General features: G+C 32.4%; 1 protein-coding gene across 3 annotated transcripts; it reads left to right on the plus strand.

The window, feature by feature from the left end:
* LOC130621106 (uncharacterized) lies at positions 1-27,332 on the plus strand. Of its 3 annotated transcripts, none has more exons than XM_057436412.1 (6): positions 1-619; positions 3,029-3,109; positions 13,810-13,908; positions 14,968-17,521; positions 25,064-25,330; positions 25,711-27,332. In XM_057436412.1, the coding sequence occupies exons 2-6, from the start codon at positions 3,061-3,063 to the stop codon at positions 26,051-26,053; spliced, it is 3,312 nt and encodes a 1,103-aa protein (XP_057292395.1). In that variant the 5' UTR covers positions 1-619; positions 3,029-3,060; the 3' UTR covers positions 26,054-27,332. The 3 variants fall into 3 exon arrangements, with proteins under 3 accessions (XP_057292395.1, XP_057292394.1, XP_057292396.1); XM_057436411.1 differs by lacking the exon at positions 1-619 and adding an exon at positions 7,053-7,971 and having other exon boundaries at positions 2,719-3,109; XM_057436413.1 differs by lacking the exon at positions 1-619 and having other exon boundaries at positions 2,746-3,109.
* The last annotated feature ends 34 nt before the right edge of the window (positions 27,333-27,366 follow it).

The raw sequence follows: 27,366 nt of genomic DNA on the forward strand, positions 1-27,366 counted from the left end.
ACTCTTAATGGGACGAGTCTTTGCCATCTCTTGCCTTTCAAAAATATCCATCACGTCTGGTGTGAATGGGATAGGAGTGGGTTCTAATAAAGCAACAAGGTCTGCTTTGCGTAGCCTGTAGTATCCATGTAGGCCCCGCGACTTAGCAATAGCTCTTAATTCTGTAACATTCTTATCCATTTATTATAGAATTTGAGAGCCCAATCAACAATTTTTCTAGGACAGTTGAATATTTTGATAATTTTTAGTCATATTCTGTATAATATGAATATATACTATTATATATGATTTAATATGAGTTTGTGTTAGTTATTGGCATTTATATATCATATTATTTTGTGTTGGTTATTGGCAATTAGGGAATTTCCTTGATGTGCGTGCGCTGTCCCAGAACAGACATTTCTCTATATCTAACGGTTTTTTCCTCACATTAACGCAAATTTCATAATTTAGATCGGCGACCTTCCGTACACGAACGTGCGTTATATTGAAGCGAGAGCCACATGCACAAATTGATGGTAATCCATATCCAACCTTCAGTTATACCGAATTCGTATGGCATCCCTGTTTTGTGTGGCAGCGTATAGCAAATATCGCTGTTTTTTAACTTTCTAAAAAGGTATGCCGCACTAGCTGCATAACTTCACACTGCCCACAAATTCAAAATGATTTAGTGTAATTACCTACCTAGCTAGCTGTAAAAAATAAATTGTTTTGTAAAATTCTCTAGCTACCTAGCTAGCTATTTGCTATCTAGCTAGCTATCAGAAAAATGAAACGATTTGGAAAAAGTTGTGAAACAATTTGGTATGATTGTCTAGCTAGCAAAATATCTTTGTGATACGATGTAAAGGTGTTAGATAGATGTGCATATTTTACATGGCTAACCTCACAAATATCGAGGGATATACCCTGTCTATTATTTCCAGGAGGGGCCATGGCTTAGATGGAGAGTCCTAGAGTATTCAATGCTCATTTTGAGCGACGCAGACCCAATTAGGGCCCGGCTCTACTAGACAACTCCCGGCAATAACGAAAGGATCATCATCATCATCATCATCATTCTTGGCTTAACGTCCGTTTTCCATGCTAGCATGGGTTGGACGGGGTATGTTAATGACCCTCTTCCAATCTGATCTAGACTGTGTTAGATCTAAACTCAACTTCCTCCGTATCAAGTCTGTCCTTATAACCTCCTGCCAAGTCTTTCTCGGTCTGCCTCTGGTCTTTGTCCCAGGAACTATCAAGTCTCTACACTTTCTTACCCAATTATCCCCCTCCATTCTTTCCAAGTGCCCCAGCCAATTCAATCTTCTTTTCTGGATAATATCTTTAATTCTACGGATACTTAACCTGCTTTTTAGCTCATCTGAACTCATTCTGTCTCTCAGACTGGCGTTACACATCCACCTAACCATTCTCATATCATTCCTTTCTAAACGGTCAAGATCTTCCTGCTTCTCTGCCCATGTCTCACTACCGTACAACATGATTTTTAACGAATTACCAACTGTACTGCAGAAAGAATCATCATTGTTTTTATTTAAAAGAAGCATTAGGGTTATTAAATTTTAAATTTTACTTTTGTTCCCACACAGCGTCGCGTCTAATTACCTCTGCGCACTTAGATTTCCTTTCCATCAGTTTTGTTTTTCCTCTTCATGTCTTTTTCAGTGTGGTGTCAAAACTATCTATCCCAGCACATTCGCCTATTCTACTATCTTGTATATTTCATTTTTTGTCTTATAGATAATACATTTTTTTTTTATCATTTTTAAAATTTTTACCATTATTTATTATATACTTGCATATACAGGAACCTTATTGATACCAGGATTGTCTTTATGAACCCTGATTAGGACACCTGTAAATAAATATGAATAATAATAATAATAATAACACTTCTTACACAGGCCTCATACAATCTACCTTTTAACTCAATTGACAAGACTCAACAAAGGAAGTAACTCTCTGAACTTTTTCCAAACAGAACCTATCCTGCAAGTAACACTTCTTCCACCCCCCTCATTCACTGCGCAACATATCACCTAAGTAACAGAAGTTCTCAAGTATCTCTAACGAGCCACTGTTGTACATCATTAAAGCTGGAAATACTTCATTCTCTATAATCTCACCTTTGCAACGCTTGTATACAAACTGAATGTCAGCTCTTAACCTTCCACCAATTCTACTGCACTTCTTATGTACCCAATGCTTGCAAGTCTGACAAAAAACTGAGTTACTACCAACCCCTTTCTTGCAAACTCCACAAGGCCGCTTTCCAACTACAAGGTCACACTTGGCTGCAATGCTACTAATCATGACTTTAGACTTTGCTGTGATCACCCTTAGCCTTTTCTCTTATAGTCCTTTCTTCCACTTCTCAAACTTTTCAACTAATTCTTCCATCGACTCTGCTATGAGAACCAAATCATCTGCATACAATAACTACCATGGACAACCTGTTCTGAACTCCATCGACAGCGCTTCTAAGACTAGAACAAACAACAAAGGACTAAGTACAGAACCCTGATGTACACCAACATTTACATTAAATTCATCACTAAGTGAATCGATCATACATAAATAAAACGAAACAATTTTGAAAATAATTTAGTTTTTAATAAAACGATTTTAAACAAATCAAAAAATATTGGAACGATTTCCAAACGATTTGAAATGATTTCATTAAAACAAATGTTATATATATATTTTAAAGTTTGCCAACATTATTGGTAAAGGTCCCACCAGCGTTTAAAATTACATAAAAAATGAAAAGAAGCAATAGAATTGGAAAGAACTGTAAAACAAAACAAACAATGAGAATTGTCATGTCTGCATGAATAAAAGAGCACCAGTAGGAACATAAATATGCATGTTGAATTTTTGTGACAAAAGTGGATTGTTGACATTTGTTGTGACATTTATGCGATGTGTGTAAATAAAAATAGCTTAATTTCCCTCTGTAAAAAATATCATCACAGCAAGAGCATACATGCAGGTTTGAATGTGTTTAAATTCTTTTTAGGATGCTATCAATGGTGAAGGTAAATACTGGAGATGTCAAATGCATTAGCAGAATGGCATCAAGAGCAAATACAATATAAAGGTATTGCTGAGTGTGTTAACATTAAAAAATTATTGTTTTGCAAAGGCAAAAAGAGGAATTGCAAATTTTTTTAAGCTGGGTTATATAGTTAGCATTTTTTTTTGTCTTTTTCAATTTTGATTATGATTGGTTAAATATTTTGGTTGTTGGGTATTAAAAATCTGTTTCATATATGTAACAGTATCAAGTTGAACATTCTGTTTATCGAGGAACTAATTTTAGTTGGAAGAATGCTGGTATGTGTTTAACAAAGTTTTCAGTGACAACCCTTCTTTAGAAGAATTAAGTTTATAAGCACCAAAATCAAATTTCCCAAATTCTGAGAAAAAAATAGGAATAGTATAGTTTTTGGTTACTCTCAAATCTTAGATGTTTGATTGGGGTTTGGACTGAATGTTAGCATACAAGGAAAGAAAGGAGTTTTAAGGCACAACAAAGTGTGTATTTGTATTACAGATGTCCCATACTAGGGGGGTGCTTATTAAAAAGTTGAGAAATTGAAAACAGTGTTCTTTCATCAGTGGTAAAGTTTTTTCCTTCCAAAAATACTAGATTTCCACATGTAAAACTTCATAATTGTCATCTTCGTTCATAATACCGGAGGTTTTTCTTTGCCCAAGCTACAGTACAGTCTGAATGTAATCTACTGCGGACGCGAAACTTGCATGAATAGCTACACAGAACAATAACATTGCGATAGCTTTTGTTTTTTTTAAGAAAATAATTGCCTCGCTGATAAACAATGACCCCACACGATCGATTGTTTAATCACAATAGGTTGCAAGAACAATTTTAGCAATCTATTTTGCACGAACTCTTGAAATTTTTAATTGCAGTAATTAAATATAAAAGTTTAGATTGCATTTTAAAAGTTTAAAAACGAAAAGCTGGGATAGAAATGTTTTTTTAAATTGCATTTTAAAAGTTTATAAACAAAAAGCAGCGATAGAAATGTTTTTTAAGATCACATTTTAAAGTTTATAAACGAAAAGCGGCGATAGAAATGTTTTTCAAGATCACAAATCTAAAAGTTTAAGAACGAAAAACGGTGATAGAAATGTTTTTAAAATCGCATTTTAAAAGTTTATAAACGAAAAGCGGCGATAGAAAAGATTTTTTAGATCGCATTTAAAAGTTTAAAAACGAAAAGCAGCGATAGAAATGTTTTTTAAATCGCATTTTAAAAGTTTATGAACGAAAAGCAGCAATAGAAATGTTTTAATTTGTTTCAATAAAAAAGTTACAGGAGGATTTATTTTACGTTGTTTGTTAAGAAGGAAATGTTTTCATCGAGAAATGTAGATATTGTATTCCTGCCTCTAATTCATTTTTCGTTCGAGGCTTAACATCGTTTCTTAATGTCTCTTTTAATTCATGCCACAAATTTTCAATAGGATTCATATCCAGCGATAATGGCGGAGTTTTCCACCAATTTATTCTTTTAATCGTTGAAACGTTTCCTTTGCTTGATTACTTGTGTGTTTAGGATCGTTATCTTGCATAAATCGGTGCCCATCTGGAAATATTATAGTAATAAATGGTGCAAGTGTGCTCTGCAGAATCTCTTCGCAGTAAAATATTGCTTCCATAATTCCACTGAAAATAAGGATATCGCATGCACCTTTTTTTAAAATACAAGTCCAAACACAGAATTTGAATGGTTGTTTGGGCTTGCCTTTTAGCTTCGGGGGCTCCCACCAATGATGGAACGATAACTTCCCATTCCAATCTAGCTGTATGCATGACTCCATAGCACGTTTTCAAAGTTTTCCTGATTTCTTAAGCATAGTTGCGCGAACTCTAATTGCTTGACTCAATTAGCCTCGCGAACCAACTGGCAATACTTACTACCAGTAGCTAACCACCCTAGACATCTTCTTAATCGATTAATTTTTGATAAAGATAAGTTGACATTGAATCTTTCTGTCAACTTTGTACCCAATCTCCTTGCAGTAGTTTCATCGTTATTCTTCATTGTGTTGTCAATAAAATCAAAAATTTCTAAACTGACGTCAACCGGATTGCGTACAGGCTGAGGTAGATCTCCAATAGTTCCATGTGTATCCCATTTTTTAAGCAAATTGTATACAGACACCCTAGTTACAACACAACCTTCTCTTTTTAGGATTTTAACTATTTCTGCTATCCTGTGATTAGGCCATAATTGCAAAATCCTGCAATGAAAATGATCTGACAAGCAACTGAATGTTTATAAACGAAAAGCGGCATTTAAAAGTTGTGAACAACGATGCTTCTCTTATATTAAACGCCCTGGAATCTTCTTAAGTAATTAAATCAACAATACATTGTATTATAAAACTTCGCGAAAGATTTTTATTATTTAGTTACTTCACGCTAATACTTACGGGAATAGCTTATCAATACATTTACACAATACATCTCCCTGTTACAAGAAATAAAATTGCTCCGATATTTCTTCGCGAGCGCATTGTTTTTTAACACGCAAATATAAACTCGCAAAACCCTTAAGGAATTTATTTTTAACAAAAGACAAACGACTGCCGTCCTCCACGCAAAGGTGTGATATTAGCGTGTACGCAGTAGATTACATTCAGACTGTACCATATATGTTTTGCATTTGGAATAAAATTATGAAAGCCAACCGTTCGAAACATTACACTTTTAAAATCCATTAATTTGCTATTCACACCTTTTGAATACCATAGATGTAAAGATCCTTGATGCACATTATTTTTTTTTTAAAAAAAATGTTTATATAAGAACATGCTTCATAGAAAAAAATTTAGTGCTGAAATGCATCTTCAATCTTTAAAAATGGTGAGCTGCCGATAGGTGAGTTTCGTGACAACCCGTTTTAAAGAAATAAGGAGGGTGTGTTACTCAAAATTTGGTGCACATCATTATCACTGGATCTATGACTCCCTGCCAGGCACGTTTTTACATTTGGTTACTTAAAAAACAATAAAATTAAATGCGGTTGGCTTAATTTAGTCTGCAGAGTTCATTGTTTAATTCGTGTCTGTGAAGAAAAAAGAATGAAGTTTGAATAAAGCAAAAAAACATTTAGCTGGGAAAAAAAAACGTTTAGATAGCAGATGTAATTAATTAGCAAAGGGTTTCCTCGTCGGTGAGAAATTGAATGTAAAGTTATAAAAAGCCATTACAGAAAAGTATACATTTTTATTATTTTACAAATTATGTTACGAGGAATTCCCGTTTTTTATCTTATACTCGCACACATACTTACAAATCATTCACTTATTGTACTCGCATTTGTAAAATAAATATCCTATACAAGTTGTCAGATGTTTCAATGACTTAAAAATGAAAAAATTAGAGCAGGGGCTCACTTTTGTAAGAAATTTTGGCTAATTGAAGAGATAGACTCCCAATGAAATTGTTTAAGATTTATTGTTTCACCACTACCCATTTCAAATATAAATATAGGGATGAACATGGGTCTATATTATAGTTGAGCCATCTATGAAGCTTTTTTTTTAGATTTAGCCCGGTTTTTTAGCCTTTTTAAACAGATTTCGCAAATAAAATCACTTTACACTTGTGTTTGTGGGAAGTCTAGGACGCTTTAACCCATGCCAATCAGTCAGTCTTGACATTTAACTTATCTGATGGCTTTCCCATAAAGGTTTTTGTAATTAATCAGAAGAATTATTATCACAAGCCATATTATAAACTCGTGTATAGTTACTCGCGATCGGCACTGTACTTGGGATTGTTCTTAAATGCATTGCCTGTGGGGGGAGAAGCTTATTAGAGGAAATCAGTTATTAAAATTAAAAATTTTGGGTTCAAAAGAGGACACTTATTAAAATAGGTGCCTATTAGAAGGATAATGCTCATTATAGGAACTACGTAGTGTATTTAGAAATCGCTGTTATCTGCATATATTATAACTTTAAATAGTGACATTGTTATACACTATTCGTAATCTTGCTTTTAGATGTCAAATACTAGTTATGCTCAGGCACTTGTAACACAGTACAAACACTGGTTTCAGCTTGGTTTATTACATCATGAAGTTCTGAAAGTCAGTTTACTAGCAGTACTTCACAATTATAACAACCTTCCATCTTACAAAGGTTTGCCATCTGATGCTGTCCAGCTGTTTGATAGACTTAACAATAAAACAAATCACAAAAAAATAAAAAAGCTTCTAAATAAAGGCATAATAAAACAAGATCAATTTGATTTGATATACCCAAAAGGGGGTGCTACCGATTCTACGAAATTTGACATAACTCTGATTGTCGTACTTCTCAGGAACTGTACTAATCTACCACCTCCTGTGCAGGGATGGGATGTAAAATACCCTTCAGTAAATGACCAGTCGTTGGCTGCCTTTGTTATCAGAGCGCGTGAATGGAGGAATTTTCATCATCATACTGATCCTAAAACTATCACTGATGTTAAATTTACTGACAGATGGCATGAGGGTGCTAAAATTGCTGTTGCTCTTGGATATACAGGTGATATTAATGCATTTATGTTGGTTAGTTTGGATAGTGAAAGAACATCCATTTCAATGTTGTTAATTGAACTACTATGCAAAGAAATGGTTCCACTAGTTAATCATGTTTCCAATATTTCAACAATGATTTTTAACAACAAAAGACAAACTGAAGCTAATGCAGTGGCCATAACGGGCATAAAAAGAAAACTTGATGATCCTGACCGACCAATCCCTGATTTCATTATTCCTACAATAGCATCACTAGAAGAGACTGTAGCTGTTCTGCAAAATGCTGTTAATGTGCAGAGCATGCGCACAGAGGAGCTTAATGCTATATTGTATTTAGCGTTTACTCGGTTTGAGTATATTCAAAAAAATATGCACAAAGAAGAATTATATTTGGAAAGCAGTAAGTATATTGCTATTTAATTTCGGGAAAAGGAATTATCCTAGCGGTTGCAATTTACCCACTGTGAAAATCGAGTTTGCCCACTCCCTTCTCTTTCTTGAGACCATGTGCGAGGCATAGCAAAGGGGTTTTGTATTGTCTTTCAAAAAAGGTTACAAATGCAACCATTTTGTTTTCTATCTTTTCTGGACATTTAATTTATTGACCTTAGACTCATTAAGCCCTAGTTACAATAGTCTGGTACAGTTTTAAGACTGGTCCATGGCAGCTAATATCTTTGTAAGGCTGAGTGTTGGGCCCATTTACATATATAAACATGTTACCAGAGTCACAAGTTCTTACACACAATTCGTTGCCTGGATCACTTAACCTATTAAATTTATGAAGAATCTTTTGAATAATTTATCATTTTAAGGATAATCTCGTTATGATAAGAGTTATTTCTTTTATGTGTCTCTTTGGTGTGGTATAAATTGCTTAATTTTTTTTGACTGTGTCTGTTGTGTGTGTGTATATATTATTGTTCTTGATCATGTTTAAAAATGTGTGACATTTTTTGATTAGCAATTTTTTATGTTTTTTAAAACAAATGCAATGAATTTAGATTTCTTGGCCTGACTTATTTCCAATTTTAAAAACTACCATAACTTGTTAATGAACTATCAGGACCAGCCTTTTCTTGCATTTTTGAGAGATTTTGTGTGGGTTAAACCGAAATATGTGTCTTGTAGAAAAGTAACCCACACAAAGTATACTTATTATAGGAAATTTTACATTGATAAAAAGGAAAGTTACCAGTCAGTCAGGCAAGTATATGGTAGCTGAACATGTGTATATAATTTGGAGTAGCAATTTTCTGGCTGGATGAGGTGGTTTCTGTGGGATACATTTAGCAAAAAAATTTTCAAGGCACATTTTACCATTATTGATGCAACCTACATATCTAATTTTGATGGCGTTTTTAACGTGTTGATGCAAATTTGGATGTTCTATATAACATTGCAGTGAATTATTCTAAATATTGGAGAAAATTCTGTGGGTTACTGCCAAAAAAAAATAATTTTTGAAATCAAGACAATGACATGTGCTTGATACATCAATTCACTCTTTTTTATGTTTTCTTTATCAAGTTGCACTTACTGTCAATAGTAATATGTTTGAAGTGACAATTGTGGTTTACGTTTATAATTATCAAATATCGATCTTCTAATAACTTTAATAATAATCATACAGCAAATAACAAACTAAGAAACACATAAAAAGAACATCATTAATCTCAAATAGAATTTCATGATGATCAACGTATATGAGATTACAAAAATTGGCATGTAAAATACACAACTCTTTTTGAATGTTCACCCCCACTCCTATAATATTGAAAATTACTTAGTTAAATGTTATATCATCATCATCATCATTCTCGGCTTAACGTCCGTTTTCCATGCTAGCATGGGTTGGACGGGGTATATTAATGACCCTCTTCCAATCTGATCTAGACTGTGTTAGATCTAAACTCAACTTCCTCTCTATCAAGTCTGTCCTTATAACCTCCTGCCAAGTCTTTCTCGGTCTGCCTCTGGGCTTTGCCCCAGGAACTATTAAGTCTCTACACTTTCTTACCCAATTATCCTCCTCCATTCTTTCCAAGTGCCCTAGCCAATTCAATCTTCTTATCTGGATAACATCTTTAATTCTACAGAGACTTAGCCTGCTTCTTAGCTCATCTGAACTCTTTCTGTCTCTCAGACTGGCATTACACATCCACCTAACCATTCTCATATCATTCCTTTCTAAACGGTCAAGATCTTCCTGCTTCACTGCCCATGTCTCACTACCGTACAACATAACACTTCTTACACAGGCCTCATACAACCTACCTTTTACCTCAATTGACAGGACTCTGCTAGTCAATAAAGGAAGTAACTCTCTAAACTTTTTCCAAGCAGAACCTATCCTGCAAGTAACACTTCTTCCAACACCCCCTTCACTGCCCAACATATCACCTAAGTAACAGAAGTTCTTAACTATCTCTAACGAGCCACTGTTGTACATCATTAAAGCTGGAAATACTTCATTCTCTATAATCTCACCTTTGCAACGCTTGCATACAAACTGTATGCCAGCTCTTAACCTTCCACTAATACTACTGCACTTCTTATGTACCCAATGCTTGCAAGTCTGACAAAAAATTGAGTTACTACCAACCCCTTTCCTGCAAACTCCACAAGGCCACTTTCCAACTACAAGGTCACACTTGGCTGCAATGCTACTTATCATGACTTTAGACTTTGCTGTGTTTACCTTCAGCCCTTTCTCTTCTAGTCCTTTCTTCCACTTCTCAAACTTTTCAACTAATTCTTCCATCGACTCTGCTATGAGAACCAAATCATCTGCATACAATAACTCCCATGGGCAACCTGTTCTGAACTCCATCGACAGCGCTTCTAAGACTAGAATAAACAACAAAGGACTAAGTACAGAACCCTGATGTACACCAACATTTACACTAAATTCATCACTAAGTGAATCGTTAATCCTGACACGACTTCTAGCATTGCTGTACATAGACTGAACCATCGTAACTAGCCACTCATCCACACCTAATTTTCTCATAGCCCACCAAATAACTTTACGTGGCACTCTATCAAAAGCTTTCTCTAAATCTACAAAGGCAAAATAGAGATTCTTTCTCTTTCCTAAATACTTTTCCTGAAGCTGTCTGAGTAAAAATATTGCATCTGTAGTGCCACGCCCTGGAACAAAACCAAATTGCATCTTATCTATATCAATTCTTTCTCTAAGTAACTTATCAATCACTCTTTCAATAACTTTCATTACTTGATCAACCAACTTCAAACCTCTATAGTTACCCCTTTCTAATGCATCACCCTTGCCCTTGAAACAATTCACTATTACACTCGACTGCCACTCACTCGGAATAGCACCATCCTTTATAATCTGGTTAGCAAGACTTGTAATAAGCTCAACTCCAATATATCCAGATGCTTTTACCATCTCTGCTACAATACCTGATACTCCTGCAGCCTTGCCAATCTTCATTTTCCTAATAGCCTCCACTACCCATTCTGTCTTGATCTGCATGGCTGGCCCTTCTACGACATCATCATCAGACAAATTATCCTCGTCCCAATCAAACTCAGTGTTAAGCAACCTCTGATAATGATTCTTCCAAGCTACCCTTTTCTCCTCCTCTGTGCTAGCCAAAACACCTTCATCATTACGTATACACTTCTCACCTACAATATCTTGATTAGTCTTCTTCATTTGCTTTGCTATCTTGAATACCTCATTGCGCTGGTCTTCCCTTCTTAACACATCTGCAAATCTGTTTCTCTCTGCTTCTGATTTTGCCTTATACACTGCTGTACGAGCCCGACGCTTAGCTTCTAAGTAAATATTTTTACTACCACCTGACTTCCACTCTTTCCAAAGTTTCCTCTTTTCCTTTATACACTGGTCAACCTCATTATTCCACCACCAGGTCTGTCTATGTCTAGCTGGTCCTTTCGTCCACCCACAGGTATCATCAGAAGCTTCTAGAAGACAATTCTTCAAAGTAGTCCAAGTACTTTCAACATTGTCACTATCACATTGACTATTGTAGGCTAACTGCTGAACTTTTGCACTAAATTGTCTTGCTACAATCTCTTCCTTCAGCTTCCAGACTTTTCGACGGGGCCTGTACTTTCCCTTGGCTTCTCTGACACTCTTCAAGATAATATCACAAACCAGCAACCTATGCTGGGAAACACACTCTTCCCCCGATATAACTTTCACGTCCTTCACCACTTTCTTGTCTGACTTTCTAACCAAAAAGTAATCTATCTGTGTCTTACAACCACCTGACTCATATGTTATCAGCCTACTCTGTCTCTTACTGAATGATGTGTTGCAAACCACCATGTCCGTTGCCATTCCAAACTCAAGCAATCTCTCCCCTTCCTTATTTCTGCTTCCAAATCCATAGCCTCCATGCACACCTCTATAACCTTCAGATGACTTCCCAACATGACCATTAAAGTCGCCGCCCACCATGACAAGTTCAGTGTCTCCAAACTTTGATGTGACTGCTATTAACTCATCATAAAACTTATCTTTATCTTCCTCACTGAGTCCACACTGTGGAGCATAAACTGACAGAAAAGTGACAATCCTATTACCTATCAAAAACTTTATCACTATAATACGACTATTAACACGCATAACATCTATTACTTTTTCTACCCACTTCTCTGCAACGAATATGCCAACTCCTCCATATCCATCACTATTACCAATCCAAAAAAGCTTATACCTTGCCCTCCTACCTTCCACAAATCTCACTGAAGCTCCTCTCCACCTAACTTCCTGAACACAACACATATCAACAGATCTACGTTCTAACATTTCAACTACTTCACCTGCTCTACCTCTCAGAGTACCAACATTTAGACTAGCCATCCTCAACCTAGTGTTATCTACCTTGTGATGTGATAGCTGGGTAACGGTCTGACGACGCTCACATCTGACATCTGTCCTACCGTGCGCGACACCTTCACTCCTTAGAGTTCCAGCCCCGTTTACGCAGTTTGTCTGATTAACTATTCTTACGGCCATTAATAAAGAGTTTGATATGATATATATCATATAGTATATGATGGAAGTATTAATTATTTCTGATCAATCATGACTACTTTAAATTATACCCTGAATTATTTTTCTTTTTACCATAGTTTATATATCTATATTATTTTTCTAAAACGTAAATTAAATATTATACAGTTTGTTCTTACTAATTCCAATTGTTCTATATTCTAGCGTTACAAGCATTGTCAAGTGATTTTAGAACATGGTCAATGGGAGATTGTACTATAATGCAGATGCTTGGCTCTTATAGGGAACTCTGTGAAGAAATTAGTTACAAAAATTTAAAAATAGAAGAAAGGATTAGGAGTTGACAGTGAATGCAGCAAAATCTAAAATAATAATTAGTAGCAAAAAAGTCAGGTATAATCTTAAAGATGAAAAGTGGCCTTGTGTAGTATACAAGAATGGGGTTGGTAGTGACTGTCAGACTTTTTTAGTTTGTATGTTAACATTACTTAGGTAAGATCTTAGACCATAGAAGTATATCTTGCCCCCATGACACAACAACAATAATTAGAGGTATTTGAGAACTTCTTTTCTACTAGTTAGGTAATACAATGTGGTATGGTAGTAAAGGAGGAGAAGGGGTTAAAGTAGTTTATTTATAAGTACCTTCTCTCCAATTAATTTCAAAATGTTTTCTTTGATAATTTAGTTTTTCTGTCACAAAAATGAGTATGTGTGCTCATTGATATCCAAAGTTTAGGAAAAATGCATTTTTAGAAAGACAGTTAAGTGCATGTTTATGTAATTTATAATCCTGCATATCTTTTCTTGAAAACATGGAATATCTTGACGCATAGAAGGCATCCTTGTCACATTGTTGGATTTTGTAGTAACCAAAATTAACATGTTTTGTAATGTATAATCTCCTGCTGTGACTAATTAACAAGAATTTTTAAGAGTTATTTAAAATGTCACATAATTTTGGACCATGATCCATGGATATAGCTTGTGAAGAAATTGTTTGTGAGAGAAAACGTTTGTTTTAGGTCCTTGTGAATTGTGTAAAGTGCAAAGGTTGGGATAGGGCAAAATTTTCAAATTAAAGAATGCAAAATAATAACCAATTTTATACTGAATTTACAGTTAATGATTCCCAAACATTAATTCCATATTCTTTTCTTTTGTTTCGCATTCAGGCAGTAAGGAAAGGCTCTTCAGGAAAGCTTTAATTTTATTCTAATTTAGATCCATGCGATGTTGATGGTTATTCTCTACCAGAGGATTCTTTTAATCCAAATGAGACAGCTTTAGAAGAAGAAATGGAAATAGCTCAAGGATTGCTTGGTAATAATTTGTACTAATCCTGTTTACATTATTGTTATTTCCTGCATTATCTAACTGAATATGACAAGAATGAATTCTGTTAAACAGGTACACAACCTGTTTGCTACGGTTTAGTTGGCAGCAACCCTTTTAAAATTCAAAAATGAAATTTTCACATAATTAGATATGTTCAGACTAATTTTTTCTGTGTATGATTTTGTAGCCATAACACTTATCTTTCAACAGAAATATCCTGTTTAAACAATTCCTCTTTAAACGTAAACGTTGTGAATAAGTAATTATTCAGCTTCAACTTCTGATAGCATTTTTCTTTTTCATTAAAATTTTTAGACATGTTTGGGAAATTATGCAGCTATGATAGGGTGTGTGGAAATATAAATTTACTTTGTATACTTTTCCTTTAACAACAACTGTTTTATGCATCAGAGGTTGTTACCCAAAATTCTTTCAAAATGTACAAAAGCCTATTGTTTGAGAAATACGAATGAGCAAAAAAATTCCCCACAACCTTTTAACTTGGTTAACCCAAAGTTCATTTAAAAACAAAAACTAGTAAAAATCATGTAGTTATGGAAGCTCGTTAAAGTCAATTTTTTTCTTGTTTATAATACATTTTTAATTTAGATAATAAAGTCAAAGTCATTTTCATACGTGTTAAGGACCATGTTTTGGGAATTAGTAAAGAAAAACTTTTATACATAAACACTGAGTAAATAATGCAGTTGTTTGGACAGCTAAGAAAAAGTAACTGCCACCTTAAAGTGTGGTTTCCAAAAGAACTAAGATTGTGCAACAGCGATACGACATAACATTCCCCATTACTATTTTTATGCAATATATATACATTAAAGTGATACAACAATGTGTACATCACTGTTATGAAAACTTATCATATTATCCATGCCCATACATTTGTTACAGACTTTTAGGAAATGCCAGGACTTTAGCTAAAATAGCTTTTTTAGTTTGGTGAATAAAAAACTTGAATCAACTTTATGTACAAATAAAGCAAACAATAATAAATACTAGGTTATAATTTTGTTTATATTGTTTACTCAGATAAAGACCTGTCGCTACATGGCACAAAGCGTGTTAACATTGGGACATCAAGTGTGCTGACCTACACAAACTCTATAGCATATCAAAATTTAAAGGATTTCAATCCAAGTTTACCATCTGTCATTGAATGCGTAACCAGTGGTAACAAAATAGTACAGCAATTACATTGCTCAGAATATGAGAACATATGTGAAACATTTGTAAACGAATATTTTTGTTGGAATGATGGTGAAGTTATAAGTGAGAGCATACAATTTCCCCCAGAATATATCTTTAACAATGGTGTTTCTAAAACAGCTGCCTTGTTCAAAAACGCTGGTCTTTGTGTTGCGATTACGCATTATGATTGTATGGCACATCTTTGTTTTCTTGGATACAAAGCAAGTGACATTCATAAAATGTCTTGTTCACATTACCAATGTGACTGCAAGGATAGGATTTTAGTATACAATTTTCGCTATAATGCCATCATAAATGTCAGGTATACTGAAAAAACTAAATTGGATGATGTGTTAAAGCAGTTGAAGCAAGGTGATGAAGAGCTTAGATTATTTTGCCTTTTGCATAAAAGTCTTATCATGGATAGCAATATATGTATAATCAATTCTGTTGCTGCACCTAATCTCAAGGGGAGTGTTGATGATGAAATTGGACGTCTTATTCTAAGTAAAAAAGCATTATCCAGTTCTAAGGAAGTTGAGAAGTGGATCAAATCACACATTCATTACTGGCCATCAAGAAAAAAGATTCCAGAGCAGAAGAAAAAGGATGTATTCATGAAAATTCTCCAATCCATATTAGGGTTTATGTCAACTCGTGAATTGCCTAATGTCCCACGGCTGCAAGCCGATGTGCACGAGAAGATAAATATGGTTATGTTGACTGCAGAGCAATTGCGGATTTTGCATAGTGAGGAAAGTAAAAAGATTATTTTGGGTGGCTACGGCAGTGGAAAAACCTTTGTTGGTCAGTATCACATTCCTCTCATTGTCGAATCCAGTATTGTTAAAAGTGTGGTGTATTATATTTGTTTCAACGATGTTCCCTTGTTGAAGCACAACATCCAAACTTTCATCGATTCTTTGCATAAAGAGAAACAGTGCCTTGTTACAGTTTTCTGCAAAGATATAAGTGATATGATGAACGAGTTAAACATTTTAAACAAACCTAACATCTCGCACTGTCTGCAAGCTCTTGCATCAAAACACAAACATAAATATAATAAAGTACATGTTATATTCGATGAAGTGGATTGTGAGTTGTTACACTTTAGTCAAGCAGTCACGATCAAATCCATTATTCAAAGCAATGCCATGTTTAAAGATTCATATATTGTCATTCTTTCCAGACCGATGGAAAAACATAGAGAGTACTGTTGCACTGGAAGAAGACTTTCTCATGGAAAGTATCAATACTCAGAAACTGGCATGGCATGTATGAAACTAACCAAATGTATGAGAACTACCAAAGAGAATTTTTTTTTTACCCAAAATAGCATTAAAGCTATCGAGAAGGACAAAATCGTTCTGTATCACCCTGCGATTGTACATAGTTCCTCTGTAGCTGGACTGGAAACAGATTTTTTCGGATTTTGTCTAGATTCACAACCCAGTGAAAATGAATCTTTAGCTATGGAAGATACTCAGAGTCAGGACAATGAATTTCGGTCCCTATTTCATAGTGGAATGGACGGTAATCCTCTGCTCAACGACCCCGACAAAATAGACACACTGAGTAAGACTTTATCACGAGAAGATTCAGACGATTCTCCACATACAGAGACAAAATTTCATTATACTTCAAGTAGTTGTGTTGGTCATGGGATTATTGGGGAAAAGCCGAAGTTATTGCTTTTAAAATGTAGCAAATGTCAATCATTTGATGATGTTCAACGAGTTAAGCTCTTAGTTATTGCTTTAGATAGAATTTGTTTGGAAATCAAAGACGACTGCTGTAGACTAATTATATGCAATTCCTACAACGAATTTCTGTTGTTTGTCAAAACATTGACTACATTGGAAAAGAATTTTATTGTGTACAGTCCCTACACTAATTGGAAATTTATTAATCAAGATAACTGCGAATTGCCTTGTCTCCCAGACGGAAACTACAATCTTATTACGACTATACATGGCTTTCGTGGAATGGAAGCTGAGCAAGTTGTGGTTTGTATTAATCCAATGGAAGAGCATAAGAGACATTTTTTTGTTGAAAGTGTCAGTCGTTGCACTGGTAACCTCTTTCTCCTCATTCCATACACGATTGAGCTGTTTAACAAAGATTTACGTCCTTCACTTCAGGGTGTTGTGCAGGAACTGCTTAATTTAAATTGTGAAAGTCAAGACGAAAACTGTGTGGATATTGCTGAGTTTTCTTATGTTGAATGTCGCAATGAAGAAGAAACGGTAACTAAGCGAGATTTGACACCGAATATTGAATGCTACCAAGTTAATCCAAATGGCATTGAATTAAAAAACATGGTTGTGCCAGAGTCATTGGATATCAATCTGTTGGACGTTGATGAATGTATTCAGGACAAAAGTGTCTTCTTGAGGTACGTGTTATGATATTATATATTAAAATTTTTTATATATAATCTTCCAAACATTGTTTAGCTACTCGTTTACCTGGGTAAGATTATACGGGCGAATTGTTCATTTTAGTGTTTACTTTTATAGCTTTGAATTTATGTATATATATTCTGTTTCATTTGGAGTTTAAGACATAGTCTGCCTTTTTCTTCGATCTACTTTGTCTGTATAATGACTGTTTAAGTCGAATTCTTAAGTAGTGACACTGTAAATTAAAGTTGTAATAAAAAGTGTAAACTGCTTCTTTTAAATAGAAGCAATTGCCCTCCCCCAATAATTCAGAAATATTAAAAAGATCGCAATTCTTATTCTTTAATTACCACAACCGAAAATAAAATCTTTATATTTTATTATGTAAATTTTGTAGAAATCTCTTCCCCTCTGGGTCAACCATGACTGGCTTTGGGTGGAAACGTATCGTTCTTCAAACACCTCCCTCCCTCGAAAGCGATCTTAATTTTTATAAGCCTAAAATCACATATAACTTATTAGTCCATGATGTTTTTATTGCACGAATGCATATTTGACTTTTTGTGGTTTCATTGCACAAATACAAATTTAACTCATCAATATATGTTGCAGTTTCATTGCATGAATACAAATTTAACTCATCAATATATGTTGCAGTTTCATTGCATGAATACAAATTTAACTCATCAATATATGTTGCAGTTTCATTGCACAAATATAAATTTAACTCATCAATATATGTTGCAGTTTCATTGCATGAATACAAATTTAACTCATCAATATATGTTGCAGTTTTATTGCACAAATACAAATTTAACTCATCAATATATGTTGCAGTTTTATTGCACAAATACAAATTTAACTCATCAATATATGTTGCAGTTTCATTGCATGCATACAAATTTAACTCATCAATATATGTTGCAGTTTCGTTGCACAAATACAAATTTAACTCATCAATATATGTTGCAGTTTCATTGCATGAATACAAATTTAACTCATCAATATATGTTGCAGTTTCATTGCATAAAAACATATTTAACTCATCAATAATTGTTGCAGTTTCATTGCATGAATACAAATTTAACTCATCAATATATGTTGCAGTTTCATTGCATGAATACAAATTTAACTCATCAATATATGTTGCAGTTTCATTGCATGAATACAAATTTAACTCACCAATATATGTTGCAGTTTTATTGCACAAATACAAATTTAACTCATCAATATATGTTGCAGTTTCATTGCATGAATACAAATTTAACTCACCAATATATGTTGCAGTTTTATTGCACAAATACAAATTTAACTCATCAATATATGTTGCAGTTTCATTGCATGAATACAAATTTAAGTCACCAATATATGTTGCAGTTTTATTGCATGAATACAAATTTAAGTCACCAATATATGTTGCAGTTTCATTGCACAAATACAAATTTAACTCATCAATGTATGTTGCGGTTTCATTGCACAAATACAAATTTAACTCATCGATATATGTTGCAATTTCCTTGCACAAATACAAATTTAACTCATCAATAATTGTTGCAGTTTCATTGCATGCATACAAATTTAACTCATCAATATATGTTGCAGTTTCATTGCATGAATACAAATTTAACTCATCAATATATGTTGCAGTTTCATTGCACAAATATAAATTTAACTCATCAATAATTGTTGCAGTTTCATTGCATGAATACAAATTTAACTCATCAATATATGTTGCAGTTTCATTGCATGAATACAAATTTAACTCATCAATATATGTTGCAGTTTCATTGCATGAATACAAATTTAACTCACCAATATATGTTGCAGTTTTATTGCACAAATACAAATTTAACTCATCAATATATGTTGCAGTTTCATTGCATGAATACAAATTTAACTCACCAATATATGTTGCAGTTTTATTGCACAAATACAAATTTAACTCATCAATATATGTTGCAGTTTCATTGCATGAATACAAATTTAACTCACCAATATATGTTGCAGTTTTATTGCATGAATACAAATTTAAGTCACCAATATATGTTGCAGTTTCATTGCACAAATACAAATTTAACTCATCAATGTATGTTGCAGTTTCATTGCACAAATACAAATTTAACTCATCGATATATGTTGCAATTTCCTTGCACAAATACAAATTTAACTCATCAATAATTGTTGCAGTTTCATTGCACAAATACAAATTTAACTCATCAATGTATGTTGCAGTTTCATTGCACAAATACAAATTTAACTCATCGATATATGTTGCAATTTCATTGCACAAATACAAATTTAACTCATCAATAATTGTTGCAGTTTCATTGCATGAATACAAATTTAACTCATCAATATATGTTGCAGTTTCATTGCATAAAAACAAATTTAACTCATCAATAATTGTTGCAGTTTCATTGCATGAATACAAATTTAGCTCATCAATATATGTTGCAGTTTCATTGCATAAAAACAAATTTAACTCATCAATAATTGTTGCAGTTTCATTGCATGAATACAAATTTAGCTCATCAATATATGTTGCAGTTTCATTGCATGAATACAAATTTAACTCATCAATATATGTTGCAGTTTCATTGCATAAAAACAAATTTAACTCATCAATAATTGTTGCAGTTTCATTGCATGAATACAAATTTAACTCATCAATATATGTTGCAGTTTCATTGCATGAATACAAATTTAACTCATCAATATATGTTGCAGTTTCATTGCATGAATACAAATTTAACTCACCAATATATGTTGCAGTTTTATTGCACAAATACAAATTTAACTCATCAATATATGTTGCAGTTTCATTGCATGAATACAAATTTAACTCACCAATATATGTTGCAGTTTTATTGCACAAATACAAATTTAACTCATCAATATATGTTGCAGTTTCATTGCATGAATACAAATTTAACTCACCAATATATGTTGCAGTTTTATTGCATGAATACAAATTTAAGTCACCAATATATGTTGCAGTTTCATTGCACAAATAGAAATTTAACTCATCAATGTATGTTGCAATTTCATTGCACAAATACAAATTTAACTCATCGATATATGTTGCAATTTCCTTGCACAAATACAAATTTAACTCATCAATAATTGTTGCAGTTTCATTGCACAAATACAAATTTAACTCATCAATGTATGTTGCAGTTTCATTGCACAAATACAAATTTAACTCATCGATATATGTTGCAATTTCATTGCACAAATACAAATTTAACTCATCAATAATTGTTGCAGTTTCATTGCATGAATACAAATTTAACTCATCAATATATGTTGCAGTTTCATTGCATAAAAACAAATTTAACTCATCAATAATTGTTGCAGTTTCATTGCATGAATACAAATTTAGCTCATCAATATATGTTGCAGTTTCATTGCATGAATACAAATTTAACTCATCAATATATGTTGCAGTTTCATTGCATAAAAACAAATTTAACTCATCAATAATTGTTGCAGTTTCATTGCACAAATACAAATTTAACTCATCAATCTATGTTGCAGTTTCATTGCACAAATACAAATTTAACTCATCGATATATGTTGCAATTTCATTGCATAAAAACAAATTTAACTCATCAATAATTGTTGCAGTTTCATTGCATGAATACAAATTTAACTCATCAATATATGTTGCAGTTTCATTGCATGCATACAAATTTAACTCATCAATAATTATTGCAGTTTCGTTGCACAAATACAAATTTAACTCATCAATATATGTTGCAGTTTCATTGCATGAATACAAATTTAACTCATCAATATATGTTGCAGTTTCATTGCATAAAAACATATTTAACTCATCAATAATTGTTGCAGTTTCATTGCATGAATACAAATTTAACTCATCAATATATGTTGCAGTTTCATTGCATGAATACAAATTTAACTCATCAATATATGTTGCAGTTTCATTGCATGAATACAAATTTAACTCACCAATATATGTTGCAGTTTTATTGCACAAATACAAATTTAACTCATCAATATATGTTGCAGTTTCATTGCATGAATACAAATTTAACTCACCAATATATGTTGCAGTTTTATTGCACAAATACAAATTTAACTCATCAATATATGTTGCAGTTTCATTGCATGAATACAAATTTAACTCACCAATATATGTTGCAGTTTTATTGCATGAATACAAATTTAAGTCACCAATATATGTTGCAGTTTTATTGCATGAATACAAATTTAAGTCACCAATATATGTTGCAGTTTCATTGCACAAATACAAATTTAACTCATCAATGTATGTTGCAGTTTCATTGCACAAATACAAATTTAACTCATCGATATATGTTGCAATTTCCTTGCACAAATACAAATTTAACTCATCAATAATTGTTGCAGTTTCATTGCACAAATACAAATTTAACTCATCAATATATGTTGCAGTTTCATTGCATAAAAACAAATTTAACTCATCAATGTATGTTGCAGTTTCATTGCACAAATACAAATTTAACTCATCAATGTATGTTGCAGTTTCATTGCACAAATACAAATTTAACTCATCAATATATGTTGCAGTTTCATTGCATAAAAACAAATTTAACTCATCAATAATTGTTGCAGTTTCATTGCACAAATACAAATTTAACTCATCAATGTATGTTGCAGTTTCATTGCACAAATACAAATTTAACTCATCGATATATGTTGCAATTTCATTGCACAAATACAAATTTAACTCATCAATAATTGTTGCAGTTTCATAGCATGAATACAAATTTAACTCATCAATATATGTTGCAGTTTCATTGCATAAAAACAAATTTAACTCATCAATAATTGTTGCAGTTTCATTGCATGAATACAAATTTAACTCATCAATATATGTTGCAGTTTCATTGCATGAATACAAATTTAACTCATCAATATATGTTGCAGTTTCATTGCATGAATACAAATTTAACTCACCAATATATGTTGCAGTTTTATTGCACAAATACAAATTTAACTCATCAATATATGTTGCAGTTTCATTGCATGAATACAAATTTAACTCACCAATATATGTTGCAGTTTTATTGCACAAATACAAATTTAACTCATCAATATATGTTGCAGTTTCATTGCATGAATACAAATTTAACTCACCAATATATGTTGCAGTTTTATTGCATGAATACAAATTTAAGTCACCAATATATGTTGCAGTTTCATTGCACAAATAGAAATTTAACTCATCAATGTATGTTGCAATTTCATTGCACAAATACAAATTTAACTCATCGATATATGTTGCAATTTCCTTGCACAAATACAAATTTAACTCATCAATAATTGTTGCAGTTTCATTGCACAAATACAAATTTAACTCATCAATGTATGTTGCAGTTTCATTGCACAAATACAAATTTAACTCATCGATATATGTTGCAATTTCATTGCACAAATACAAATTTAACTCATCAATAATTGTTGCAGTTTCATTGCATGAATACAAATTTAACTCATCAATATATGTTGCAGTTTCATTGCATAAAAACAAATTTAACTCATCAATAATTGTTGCAGTTTCATTGCATGAATACAAATTTAGCTCATCAATATATGTTGCAGTTTCATTGCATGAATACAAATTTAACTCATCAATATATGTTGCAGTTTCATTGCATAAAAACAAATTTAACTCATCAATAATTGTTGCAGTTTCATTGCACAAATACAAATTTAACTCATCAATCTATGTTGCAGTTTCATTGCACAAATACAAATTTAACTCATCGATATATGTTGCAATTTCATTGCATAAAAACAAATTTAACTCATCAATAATTGTTGCAGTTTCATTGCATGAATACAAATTTAACTCATCAATATATGTTGCAGTTTCATTGCATGCATACAAATTTAACTCATCAATAATTATTGCAGTTTCGTTGCACAAATACAAATTTAACTCATCAATATATGTTGCAGTTTCATTGCATGAATACAAATTTAACTCATCAATATATGTTGCAGTTTCATTGCATAAAAACATATTTAACTCATCAATAATTGTTGCAGTTTCATTGCATGAATACAAATTTAACTCATCAATATATGTTGCAGTTTCATTGCATGAATACAAATTTAACTCATCAATATATGTTGCAGTTTCATTGCATGAATACAAATTTAACTCACCAATATATGTTGCAGTTTTATTGCACAAATACAAATTTAACTCATCAATATATGTTGCAGTTTCATTGCATGAATACAAATTTAACTCACCAATATATGTTGCAGTTTTATTGCACAAATACAAATTTAACTCATCAATATATGTTGCAGTTTCATTGCATGAATACAAATTTAACTCACCAATATATGTTGCAGTTTTATTGCATGAATACAAATTTAAGTCACCAATATATGTTGCAGTTTTATTGCATGAATACAAATTTAAGTCACCAATATATGTTGCAGTTTCATTGCACAAATACAAATTTAACTCATCAATGTATGTTGCAGTTTCATTGCACAAATACAAATTTAACTCATCGATATATGTTGCAATTTCCTTGCACAAATACAAATTTAACTCATCAATAATTGTTGCAGTTTCATTGCACAAATACAAATTTAACTCATCAATATATGTTGCAGTTTCATTGCATAAAAACAAATTTAACTCATCAATGTATGTTGCAGTTTCATTGCACAAATACAAATTTAACTCATCAATGTATGTTGCAGTTTCATTGCACAAATACAAATTTAACTCATCAATATATGTTGCAGTTTCATTGCATAAAAACAAATTTAACTCATCAATAATTGTTGCAGTTTCATTGCACAAATACAAATTTAACTCATCAATGTATGTTGCAGTTTCATTGCACAAATACAAATTTAACTCATCGATATATGTTGCAATTTCATTGCACAAATACAAATTTAACTCATCAATAATTGTTGCAGTTTCATAGCATGAATACAAATTTAACTCATCAATATATGTTGCAGTTTCATTGCATAAAAACAAATTTAACTCATCAATAATTGTTGCAGTTTCATTGCATGAATACAAATTTAGCTCATCAATATATGTTGCAGTTTCATTGCATGAATACAAATTTAACTCATCAATATATGTTGCAGTTTCATTGCATAAAAACAAATTTAACTCATCAATAATTGTTGCAGTTTCATTGCACAAATACAAATTTAACTCATCAATGTATGTTGCAGTTTCATTGCACAAATACAAATTTAACTCATCGATATATGTTGCAATTTCATTGCATAAAAACAAATTTAACTCATCAATAATTGTTGCAGTTTCATTGCATGAATACAAATTTAACTCATCAATATATGTTGCAGTTTCATTGCATGCATACAAATTTAACTCATCAATAATTATTGCAGTTTGTTTTTATTAAATTAATGCAGGTTTAATTTGTTGGTTTATGTTGTAGTTTCCATTGCATAAATGTATGTTTGACTTGAATGTCTTACTCCTTTTCTTACGTTTTTATGTTTTGTGTTCTTTATAGTTTAGAGCCACCTTACGAAATATCTGAAATATGTTGCGAAAATGTATCAGCCAACAGTTGCCGTCTTTTCTGGGACGAGCGTCCAGGGTGCTGGTTCTATGTCGAATCATTTAGGACAGCAGCAGGGAATTGGAAAATTGAAAATGATGAACTACACCAGTCAGAAATACTTGTAACAAATCTTCTTAGTGGTGATTATGAATTTCGAGTAAGATGCGTTAATACGATGGGTACGTCACCACCAACCACAATATCGTACAGTCATTGGTATGTTATTGATGTAAAATTTTATACCTATTATGTATTTTTGGTCTAGAGATTGCGGTTAAAATATTTATTTATTTCCTTGATTTATGTTGGTAAGTTTTGAAATATTTTAGTTAAATATACTTTGCAGATGGTCCTTTTCCTTGCTGTTCAATTGTCGCTTAGGGTACTGGTAAAGGTTTGTGGTAATAGGTTTAAAAAAATACAATCCATGCACGACACGAGTACAAGGTTGATCAAATAATTGTAAAATTTAATTATATCACAGGAGTCAATATGATGAAAAAAAGGAGTAGAAATTTCTAACTTGCCAACGTTCTAGAACGGGTGTTCTTATCCGAACTTAAAAAAGTAATGTTTTTTTCTTTTTAACTGTTTAGCACCGATTTAAATTATGCAGTAATTGCTGGGGAAGCCGATAAAACTATCATAAGCACGCCTGAAAATACTATCTCGTATCCTATAACGATGGAATCGAGTAACGAAGTAGTCGAGGAGGATAGTGGAGATGATTTTTACAGTGTTTGCTCCAACATAAGTGACGCTAATATGGATGATATTTCTATCACCAGTCCTTTGGACAGTCAAGATTCTGATGTTCAATCGATGTCATCTCCTTGGGAACTGCGAAGCTGGCCATCGATCTCAAGTCCAGAATACCAAGATAGTGATGAATTTGATGACACTCTGAAAGAAGCAGATTGTACAATGACACAAAAGTAAATGGATTTTGGTGTGATTAAATTTCAGAATTTAGTTTCTTTACTTTTTTTTGTAAGCAACTCCATTTTTACGTCTGACCTTTGTTGTGAAGTGCGAATTATCAGCCTCACAATTACTAAAAAGTTGCTCAACGTTATGTTCAAATTTTACAAGACTTTAGCTTTGCACTGTTATTATATATTAGCAAAAGGCTTTTCATACTACAAAAAGAACTGTTTTGTAGGTTGCTTGTTAGATTATCCAAATTTTGAATTGTTATAATTGCTTAACTTTTCAAAATTTCAGGCTGGCCAGTTGCTGAGCGGTTGCTTACTTTTTGACCCAAATCTCAGTCTCAGGCCTTAGAACAGGGTGACCACTCCTCCTTAAATTCCTTAAATATCCTTTGAAAAAGAAAATCTCCTTAAAAGTACTTAAATATACTTAAAAAATTGAAATTTTAGCTATTCTCCTTAATTTCTCCTTATTTCCTAATTTTCATGGATTGTTGATTACCATTGAAATAAGACATATTTCTCTGTTACCTAAAATCCTATATTTTCTGTCTCTCAGGGTATAATTTATATGTATATTTGTATAATATGTATAATTTTCTTATCATAGAACGTAGTATGTAGCATTAAAGATAGAGAACTAAAATTGGTTTTCTCCTTAATTGTCCTTATATTGTTTATTATTATTCTCATTTGCATAAAAATATCCTTAAAAAATGTCAATTTGTTTCCTTAACATCCTTACTTTTGTTCTTATTTTATTGGTGGTCACCCTGTAGAAACTCAGTTGCTTATAAAAATATGCTTTATTTTTTTTTTTTTTTTGTAAATGTGAACTTTTGTGAGTACTACTTTGTTTATTGGCGGCAAAAATAACATTACAATATAGAATTTATTCATCGTATATTTCAATAACGCAATTATTTGAGTGTCCCCTTTGTAAAAATCTTTTTCTAATATTATTATTGTCTTTTTTTGATGCTGTACACATTTTTTACCATCAACACCAAGTTTTTATTTTAGTTGCTAATAGTAGAATTTTAATTTTGTCGTCAAAACTGCTAATAAGTTTTATCATAATATCAAGCCAGGTTATTTAAACGGCTTTTGAATTATCTTAACTTTCCAAACTTTTGGACAGGCAAGTTGTTTCGCCTCGCCTCTTAGAATCTCAGTTATTTATAAAATGTGTGTAGCATTGTTTTTACTATTTTATATACTTTTAACTACATAATTCTCTTTATCTGTAAATAGTAAGTGTTTTACGTACAAAATAACTTTAGAAAGTCAATAAAAAGACTGCTTACTTTTGTATCAGTA

Source organism: Hydractinia symbiolongicarpus, chromosome 12, assembly GCF_029227915.1.
Source record: "Hydractinia symbiolongicarpus strain clone_291-10 chromosome 12, HSymV2.1, whole genome shotgun sequence".
Classification (NCBI taxonomy): Eukaryota; Metazoa; Cnidaria; class Hydrozoa; order Anthoathecata; family Hydractiniidae; genus Hydractinia; species Hydractinia symbiolongicarpus.

What these genes read in the sequence shown, in the direction of transcription:
- LOC130621106 (XM_057436411.1), top strand. Translation starts at nt 7,053, where the DNA reads ATGTCAAATACTAGTTATGCTCAGGCACTTGTAACACAGTACAAACAC. An exon ending in GACAAAAGTGTCTTCTTGAG is followed by an intron (nt 17,522 to 25,063) that starts GTACGTGTTATG and finishes TGTTCTTTATAG; the next exon opens with TTTAGAGCCACCTTACGAAA. An exon ending in ACAATATCGTACAGTCATTG is followed by an intron (nt 25,331 to 25,710) that starts GTATGTTATTGA and finishes TTAACTGTTTAG; the next exon opens with CACCGATTTAAATTATGCAG.